The following is a 10,773-nucleotide window of genomic DNA, read 5'->3' as shown; positions in this document are numbered from 1 at the left end:
AGAAAAAAAGGAACAAAGTTGTGAAGTAGTATATAATAAGTGAGAATTTCTTTGTATGATTGTTGAAAAAGAGAAGCAGTAAATGCAACTGATTAATTAACACAGACAATGATTGTTTTGATTCTGTTCTAAATAGGGTAGGTCATTCATTCATATTCTTAAACTGGTTCTTCAAGATTAGTTAATTAATGGAAAGTGTTTTTTCTTTCTTCTTTTTCTATTTGACTGTTTTTGCAATATTTATTATGTTAATGGAATATTTTTAAGGATCAAAAGTTAAATATGCTTTTCTTTTTATATTATTATAAAAAAATGTATTTAACTTTTAAATTAAATTATGAAGTACTTTCTCTCTATAAAATATTTATATAGACTATATTTTTTTAGGTTAATAAGATTTTAATATTTAAAATTTGACACAAAATTAAAATTCATTTTTTTCTCAAATTTTAATATATTTTGGTAATTTTAATATATTTTGATCCCAAATTTTATAAACGAAATAACATAATTCTCAAAACGTTTACCTTGTTTTATTATCCAGAAATATTGTTTAACAAATAAAAATAAATAAATTGTTAGGTCAAGAAGATTATATTTATTCATTTTTAAAATTTGATAATTAAAATATATATTAAGGTTTAAAACATAATAAGATAAATTCTAATTTCGCATAGAGACTTAAAAACATATTTCATTCTACTTTTTATTATAACATTTTATTTGCCGCATAAGAAACATTTCATATACTATTTATTAGGAAGAATATTTTACACTAATTTTTATTATACAAAGATGAAATACTTTATAATTTAATTTAGAGATGAATATAATATTTTTATAATAATTTAAAGGGAAAAAAACATACTTAAGTCGTCAAACTAATATTTACTCCTACTATTTTTAAACTTTGGATGTTTAATTTTTCTTTTCAAAACTTAGTTGTCTTAGACTTTATAAAAGTGAAATTGTGCATTTTTTTTTTATAATGATTACATCCTTATATATAATTCAATAATTGAGACTTTGTTAATGAAATAAAGTATTTCCAACATAGCATGAAAGAATTGAAGCATCAATAAACCTATTCTTAATATTTTGGGTTAATGAAGATAAGAAATTATGGACAATGTGGTGTTACAATGGTCCCATGACCATGTCCTCATGTTGAGTGAATCTAGGGCATCAATTATGGCACAACTTAACTAGTGAAGTAAAAATGATGTAAAAGCTTCTTACATTAATTTTCTTTTAATATTGTTTAGGAGCAATATATAATGAGGAATTCATCACATAAAGAATGGGATATAGTAATAATTGTGTAACTTTTAATCAATTTCAATGAACAATGAAAATTGTTCCTTTTTGAAATAAAAAATAAAAAACGTGATATAATGTTCTAGCTGTGTGTAGGAGTTTTATGACCTAAGAATTTTTTTAAAAACATAATATTATATAAAGCATTTATTATTATCATAATTGTTTTTTTTTCTTTTAACTTTTTTGAATTGTAAAATTATATTATTTTCATTTTTAGATATTATGTGTATAGTCATATAGTTAGAATTTTATTATTATTGAATGTCTAATTTTTTTTTTATATGGTACTAGGTGTCCTAGATCACAAATATTATATATATATATATATATATATATATATATATATATATATATATATATATATATTACTTAATATTTACTACATTCAACGTTATCTTCTGTATATATTTTCTTAATTTTTTATATTTTTTAATAACATTAAGACTATTAGTATTTCTATATGTTGGTCTATAATTAGTTGACCAGTAAACGATAATTAACATATAATTTTATTTTCAACTTATGTCTAACTAATTTTTATTTTTATAGAATTAATTAAAGATAAATTTAATTTTCTAAAGTTGCAAAAAGTAAGATAATAATAATAATAATAATAATAATATTATTATTATTATTATGAGCTCCGTTGTACATGAGGCAACATAAAGAAAGAGAGAAAATGATAAAGGATGGTTTATTAATTAATTTATAATTTTATTTCTTAAACAAATGGATAGGAGTAGAAATTTCAATTTCAATAATAGTGAAAAAAAAAGTGAGTACAAATAAGCAAGGATAATAATAAAAATGAAAACCAGAAAACAAATTTTTGAAAAGCAAAATATCAGAAAAAAAGTTAAAAGAGACTGATAACATGTAAAAGAATCACGAAACACCTAATAAACTTGATGATTAAAATATATTCTTGTACCATTTTAAGATACTATATTTAAAATTTAACATAATGTTATAAAATAAAAATTCATTGATATACCATAGTTTAACTTTATTTCTAGTTGAAGTGAACATTTAAAGATAAATAAAAGACATAGGTAGTGTAAGAATATACTTTAGGAACAAACACTAAACTCATATTTTTTTATATTTTTATTTTAGTTTTATGATTTTATCTTATTTTGGTTTTTGTTAGCCATGTGATTTGATTGAAGCTGGTTTCTTAGCAGTATTCTGGGCTAAGCTTAGGATTCTGATGGACCAAGTTGGGTCCATTCAACTCCAGGGCTTAGTTTTACAGTTTTGATATTTGCACTTTCCTATTTACTAAGTGTACCCCGGTCTTTTTTAAGTATTTTTAATTCTGAACCCATTTGTCACATTTCCCACATATGTGAAAATACTTGTTAAATTCCATTCTTATTTGGGGTTGCTTGTTTTTAAAATTGGATTATACATTTGATATGAGTTTCCCTTTGAGTCTTTCATATATGATTGGGATGCTATATCATAATGATATAAAAAAAAGAAAAAAATTTATTAATAACATAAATCATATAAGAACGTTTTGTGAAAATAAAATACATAATAAACAAATCAAGTAATAGAGATATGCATACAACAAATTTCATAATTTTAATTATATTGTATTTTTTATTTTGTTTTATTAGAAACTGTATTTTATTTTCGTTTTTTTTTTCTAATATTTTTTAGATATGCTATACATTGTGTATGGCAAACTCACTGTAAAAAGTTATACATTTTAGATACTATTATCTAATAATTTTAGTCGAAATAAGTTAGGTTCATACAATACAATTCCATCCTCCATTAAAAAATGAATAAACTTGAATTTAATAAAGTGTGGCCTAATAACAAAGAAAATTATAATAATTTTTTTTTTTTTATGTTAACCATCAAGTGTGATCACACTTGGAAATTATGCCTCATTCTGTGAAGAAAAAGAATAGCTAAGAGACAAAAACAAAAGTATCACTAAATCATCCCAAATAAAGGTACTAATATTTCAGGAAATGGAACCAATGGTGACAAAGCTCTATAGGCCATCAGGAAAATCCAAATAGACAAATTATGAAAGAAGCAAATAGTAGCAAAAACAAGCATGAACATTCAAATTGAATCAACAAAGCATGAAAGATGTTATTGACTTTCTCACCATTTTGTTGTTGATGTTTCTTATCACTAGTTACTGTCAACACCTGAATTGAAATACTTGATCAGGCAAAGAGATATAAGAAAAACTACAAGTAATCAGTTATATTTATTATGTTATTTATTATTAGATTATTCATAATCTCTTTCACAATCTTTTTGTCCACATGCCAATGTTTGATGTCAAGGTCAGTGTTCAAAATTTAATTTCGATGTGCTTAGTTATCATCCATTCTTTGTGTAATACCTTATATAGTTAATTTGACTGTATCAACATTATACAAAAAATGATAAAATCAGTGATTGATGCATAGAAAGAAAGTTATCATCAGATGATAATGACAAATTCGCATTATGCAATGATATACTCATCACATGATCTCTTGAAAAAATTTCTCCAAGGATGAATTGCAAGACCATACTTTTTAGTACCAAAATAAAGTTGAAAAGCTTAATATATAATTTAAAAGTTCATAGTAATTGACAGCATTTCCAACACCTAAAGTATAGATTTATATGGTTTTAGATAAAAGTGAATCATCCAAAGAAGAAGAAAAAAACAGTTTTATGATATACTTTTTCTACTTACAATTGAATATATCATCTCATATTCCAGAAATTTACATAATAAATGATCTCAAACCTACAATTGTCAACTATGAAAAAATGGATACAGAACCAGGTCAACAGAGGAAGTATACAATATAGACTTTCCTTAAGCCATGTATTCAACAAGTTTTTGCGATCACAGGTTAGTCTCAAACCATCTCAGCCAAAAAGGAATAGAATGGTTCCAACATTTTGCAGCACAAGACCGCATGATTTCATCATTTTTCTTCCAAACATCCATCACAGGACCAAATCTACGACCATTTAGCAACAAGTGCTTACCCAAGTGTAAAATATCCTAGGATCCTGCAAAGTAAATGCTAGCTTGCATCAGTGAATAGTAAACATCTCGTGTTATTATTCATTACAGGTGTGCCAGTGAACATGATCCAGACAAATATATTTATGTTTCGTACATATGAGGAATTTTTGCAGGGTAATTCACTTTGTGTTAGAGAATTTCATCCAACAAGTGTGCTTAAGAGAGAGTGTAGGTGGGGGACCTCTGTTGCATTGGAGTGTGCAAATGCACCCCCTCATCTTGAGAAAATTTTAAGTATATATCGAGAAATTTTTGAACTTCGCATCCTCATTTTTGAATCCCAGATTCTCATTCCAGCGTCAAATTGTCTTGAGAAGTTCTAGCAATCCACTACCTAACACTCTTTTTAATATACATTCTCATGCTGACTAAAATTGTTTACAAAATCAGGATAGAATAGAAACTCTTTAAAAAGAATCTGAGATTCAAAAAAAAAAACAAATTTAGTCAATAATAAAAAATGTGTTCAAAAAAGGGTGTTGCTGGCATTTCTCGTCATGTTGGCTAGATTCTTTCTTACATTTTCATTACAATTTCCGCTCTTCAGGTACTTTAAAATTTATTCAGCTATGCATTTCATTACATTCCATTATAATAATAATAATTATTATTATTATTATTTAAATAAAATGCTCCAACTAACTAGGGGTCCTAGATTTGCAGCTAAAGTGTTAGATTGCATTTCTCACTAATTTCATTTATTTCTGCAGAAATGAGCCAAGAACTGTATTTGTGAGTCCTAGCAAAATTGTCAGAAACTCAACAGCACTTGTGTTCAAGGATGAGCACAAGAAGAAAATGCATTTGATAGTTTAATTATGTTTCTTAAAGATTACCTTGTTTATGAACCTACCGAGAAGTATAAACATCTATAACATTAAAGACAGGATCTAAGATTTTTCTCATAACTACTCATTTCAGTCATGTCAAGGTAAACAGGAAAAAGAGCATTGAATCATTTTACCTGATAAGATAGTATATGAATATGAAGGCAAGTGTGAAATAACCTACATATGAGCACGTTTTCCTCGCTGATTTCTTCTCAAAAACCTACAAAATCCGGTTTCTGCACACTAAATAATTTTCCAATCATGTGAAATCAAAACAAGACAAAATGAGGCACATTAATGCAGAAAAACATTACCTTCTTGAATCGATCCATGGTTCCCATCATCATACCCCTTGACGCATCCATTTTGTTACCCTAATTTACAAAGGAAGCCAATTAGAATAAGGGAAGAGAGTTTCTGACAGAAACACACGAAGTGTATTGTTTACATACCACCCGATCAAGCAACTGGTTATGACTCTCAACCTCCTCATGTATATCACCTGTTAACTGTTGATCAAGTAAATATTAACAGTCCAAGAAAATATAAATCAACAGATCATTTTTTTTAGTGGTTCCTCCAAGCAAATTAGTAAATGAATAACTAGAACCTTATCCAACGAAACCCATAGGCTAAATAATTTCTTAGACATTAAAGTAGTAACTGGCCAATCATTCATACTTTAAAAGAAATCCAATACAAAAAATACAAGAAAAATTCGGTTTAAATGGATGAGATTTCGCCAGCAATTGCTACCTTCACCCCTTTCACTATCAGTTTTTAGTAAAATGTTGTTCCCTATTACTTATAATTTTAAAATGTCTAAGACAAAATTAATTACTATATTTTGACAAATATAAAATATAATCTTTAATTATTTTACACATTTATCATGAAATTGCCACAAAGGACGAATAATAAGAGATGGGAGATATTTATTTATTTAATTAGAGAGGTAAATGGTATAATATGAAATCAGATAATAATTTTAATACGAATGAGAACATTAATTGTACTTCTCAATTCCTATATAAACCATAAAAGACACTTAAGAAGGAACAAAGGTCACGGCATACATGCGCACAAACATAACCTTGATGAACTAATCGCAAGCACTACCAGACCTGCAGTTAACATAAATTCAGAATCCCTTATTTACAAATTAACTGATGCCCATTAAAAAAAGTACAAACACATTCGTTTTTACAATCGAGCAGGAAATTAGAAACAAGGCAGACATTTCCCAATATCTCAGCTAATGATCCAAAACGGTAATGGACAAATTAGAAACAACATATATGCCAAAAGTATAGCCAAACTTCAAAATTTGAGCCATGGCAAGAAATATTTTCAACACTGGCAGAACTTTTCCGTGAATCTTTCCATTTCATAGAGCCAGGCACGAAGACCATAATTTATTTAATACTTCAAAAAGAAACAGTACTTGGATAGATAAAACTTACTCGTTTCAAAAAGGAAACTTTGTCATGCAAAGTCTCCATGGCTTTATCATTATCCTGCTCATTAATTTCACGCGAGTAAGAGGAAGAAGCCCTTAGACCACCCTCCTCCAGACTATCAAAACCATCTACCAGTGATGATCTAGACGGACGATTATCTCTGTATTTAAAAATTAAACAGTTATGAGAGTTAATATACAAGAGAGTAATAATATTTCAAAAAAATTTAGAACAACGAAGAAATCAACTTAAGAACATCAAAGCCTACTAGAAGAAAATAAACATTAGCAGTGCCCCATATCAGATTTTATAGGATAACGGTAACTCAAAAGTTGGTTTGGTTCTCAACGGTTTGAACTCCAAACATGAAACAATCTAATTTCAATAGTCAATCATGTTAATGTTAAAAAAATTTAAAAAAAGGCAAAGAATAATTGCTGACAACATAAATGAAATCAATCACTTCCTGAAAAACTATAAAACAAGAAGAAATATTCATGAGAAGCAGTGTGAATCAAGATGATTCCAGATTTGCAAAAGCAAATTTAGCAAGAGAAAATGCAGTTCTAAAACCTATCAGAGACAAGGTCTTATGGGGGGAACCGATTTGACAATAATCAAACAAGGGTATTTATCTCAAGATAGGCCTTAAGCTACTGCCAACACTCGTTACATGGAAAATGATAGCATATGTCGTGTAAACACACAATTTTCTATACCCTGTTGCTTACATAACTATACCAATGAATTTTCCTCACCTAACTAAACTTCAGATAATAGATTTTACAGATTTCTTTTGGTAACAATTCCCTCATATAGAAGTTAAGAGAAAAAAAAAATACAGCAGAGTACAACTAAAACAAATGTTGACAATATAAAATCTGAAATAACACAAGAAAAAGGTATAGAACTCGTCAGAAGGCAATCTCAAACTCAAATATTATGTGATCCTGCTGCATAGCATAATTAAAGGGATTATATACCAATATTCTGTTTCTTTTATTTCTGTTTCTGTATTTTAGGAGTTCCTAGTTTAATATTAGAAATTGCAAATTTTCCGTTTCCTTTTATGGTTCTCCATTCTACCTACATATGTACTCTCCTCGATCATTGCAATCAATAAGAGAAGGAATAATCCTTCCATGCAAAAAATAGAGTGACAAACGAAAGTGAAAGGCCCAAAATTTGTATTTTAAAAGGCTATGACAAAAGAATAGTGTCAAAATAAAATCAAGCCTGAGGCCTTGAAAACTCAAAAATGCGTAGCACAAAGCCACTATAATAAATGAAAGCAAAACTTGTAGCCTTTGAGACCCAAAACTTAACAAGCCCAGGCTGAAAACTAAAGACAAGTCACACTTGGGTCAAGCTAGTTGAATTTGTGTGAAATGTTGAAGAACAAGTCTCACATACGTGAGTTAGAAAAAAAGTTAAATATTATATCTTCAAATAAAATTATCACACAACCAAGGTGTGATAATTTAGAAATTGACCATTTTTCAGAACCAGTAGAAGAAGCATTGACAATTTAGCAATTGTTTCACATCTTTCCCAGCAGACATGATGATAACTTCTACCTCTCAGTGTGGACTCAAGCATATTACTAAATTTACAAGGCAAACTTAGTTTGGATTAATTTAAAAAAACAAAAACCATAATTTCAAAACCTCTACGTGTTTCTGGAATTATATTACTTTATTTTGCCTTAAAACAGCCGACATTCAAAATGCCAACTGAGAAATTGAAAAGAAAAACAATTTCCCCCCAAAACAAGTTGAAACCAGACATGCACTCTCACTGAAATTTTTACTATATCTTGTTTTTAATGAACTCCAATACCACAGAAAAAGTTATTCAACATCTAGATCCACCATTGCCCCCAAAATCTTCAAACCTGAAAACTACCCCAACCTCATACCGCACAAGGTTGCAACCAGCGAATGAACAAAGCACAAACACATGACATGAACAAAAGATCGTCGAGGGCGCGCATTAGGCTTTACAATTTAAAATTTAAAACGCATAAATAAAAATCGAAAGAACAGATTAAAGATCAAAATTGTGTCTTTTCGAAAACAAACCTTCTGTAACTCATTGCTCGCAATAAGTCTCAGGACTCGCGGAGAATTTGATGATTATGTGCAAGATCTTGTTCGTGTTTGGATGCCAAGAATCTGTGCTGAAAATGGTGACAAAGTTTCTTCTTTTCAGATCCGAGAAAGAAACCAGTGTGTAACTGGATTGGGTTCATAACTCATGAGAACACAGGATCGATACGGTGTCGTATCTTCTGATGTGTTTACTAATGAATTTAATTATTTTTATGCATGAATGTAAAATCAAAGTGTTTTACATTGTTAATCAATAAAATTATTTATATATGATAGCAGAATAATTATAATAAAAAACAAAATTAAGGTACTTTAGATTAAAAGCTCTTACCACTTATGTGTTGGTGTAGATTTATTAATTTATTAAAAATTCAAGGGTGCAAGTTAAAAAATTAAGTTTTAATTACTTATTTTATTTGATATGCAACTTTTATATTGTTTATTTCATATAAATGACTGAAGGGGTTCTGATTGAAATATTAAAAAAGGAAAAATAAATTCTTTAAAATATATTTTAATTTATATTTTTCATTTGTTTAGTGTATGAAATATTAAAAATAAAAGTTTAATAGATTCGTTGCAAGAAAGTTAGTGATTACGTGTTTTATATAGAAAATAATTACACTTAAAAATAATTTTTTTAAAAAATTATACACTGAGAAAATGTTGTATATTATTATAGATATTAATATATTAGTTCATGATTAATCTACCTTCATTTTTTATTTATTTTTCTCTCTTATAGGTTTTTTGCAACTTTTTCTAATCAAACAAAATTAAAACTCATTTTACGTACTTTTTCTCTGTGCAAGATTGCTAGATAAACTATTCGAGCTACCCATAAAAGGGTACTCCTACTTAACCTTCTTATTTGTAAAAATGTATAGTTGAATACATTTGTTTGTAAATATTTATATAAATAGAAAATTAAAAAAGCGAAATAATTTTCTTATAAATTAAAATTATTTTATACAAAAATAAAAATAAATTTGTTAAGAAAACTAACATAAAATTTTCAACACTCACATCATGTGTTAGTAAGGTAATCCAAATTATATAAAAAAAAAATAGTTCTTTATTTCTATTATTTTTTACCTCTTGTAGATAATTTGTCTTAAATATTTATTTGAAGAATAAGCTAAAACTAATTTACGCATAAATTAATTTGTAAAAATGTTTTGCAATATTATTGTATGAAAATTTTATGTTTAATTAAGGAAAAATTAGTCACATCTAAGTTTGAAAGAACCATGAAGAGGTGTTGGAAGCTATTGGAAAAAAAAATTCTAAGTTTGATAAGAAAGTGTGCACATGCAATTTCTTCAAGTAGGACACACAAGTGAGTTAAATATTCATTCACATTGAAAAATGTTACTAAAGAAGTTTTAGTGGGGACCATAACATGCATAGTTAATAAAACTACATATGATCCACACATAGTTTAATTTTCAAAAATCTAATTAAAATTAAAAATATTTGTGATTATCACATATCAAATCACTATCTAAAATACCAAAGTTTGGAAATTAAATTTTGGGTTCCAAATTGCACACAAAATTTGTCTTAAAACCTTACCACAATGGATTAAAAAAGTGACATGAAGAATGGTACAAAAGTACTCATGGTTGTAAAGAAGACATTAATTAAAAATTGACAAGAAACCATATTGGTGGAGAAGTTATAAGTGCTTCCCAAGCACACAACAACCTATTATTAATCACTTTTCTACAATCTCTATGTTTAGAACCCTAAAATCAATTCACTCTATTCAATTGAGTTCAAGGTTTGGTTGAAATTGGTGCAGAAATAATGTATAAGAAAACAATTTTTTTTAGACATGGATGTTTCAATTGACATGATTATATCTTAGGTTTAATTTTTTTTTTTTACATATATTGTAATCAAATTTTAAAACGTGGCAGATTTTTGTGCAATTGAATGTAGTGGAAGTTGGTATTAACATTTTTTATTTCTAAATAATCCTTTACATCTTA

The 10,773-nt window shown here is 27.5% G+C and overlaps 1 protein-coding gene across 2 annotated transcripts; it reads right to left on the bottom strand.

Moving 5' to 3' along the window:
- Positions 1 to 3,992: 3,992 nt before the first annotated feature.
- On the bottom strand, positions 3,993 to 8,962 carry LOC114190381 (bet1-like SNARE 1-2). Of its 2 annotated transcripts, none has more exons than XM_028079232.1 (6): positions 8,750 to 8,962; positions 6,672 to 6,828; positions 5,661 to 5,717; positions 5,523 to 5,582; positions 5,343 to 5,428; positions 3,993 to 4,362 (listed from the first exon to the last, which is right to left on the bottom strand). In XM_028079232.1, exons 1-6 carry the CDS (start codon positions 8,761 to 8,763, stop codon positions 4,335 to 4,337), a joined length of 402 nt encoding a protein of 133 aa, XP_027935033.1. In that variant the 5' UTR covers positions 8,764 to 8,962; the 3' UTR covers positions 3,993 to 4,334. The 2 variants fall into 2 exon arrangements, with proteins under 2 accessions (XP_027935033.1, XP_027935034.1); XM_028079233.1 differs by having other exon boundaries at positions 5,390 to 5,428.
- Positions 8,963 to 10,773: the final 1,811 nt, after the last annotated feature.

The sequence above is a fragment of the Vigna unguiculata genome, chromosome 7 (assembly GCF_004118075.2).
Source record: "Vigna unguiculata cultivar IT97K-499-35 chromosome 7, ASM411807v1, whole genome shotgun sequence".
Lineage (NCBI taxonomy): Eukaryota > Viridiplantae > Streptophyta > Magnoliopsida > Fabales > Fabaceae > Vigna > Vigna unguiculata.
Note: the sequence above shows the minus strand (reverse complement) of the source record. Positions and strands in the feature narration are given on the sequence as shown.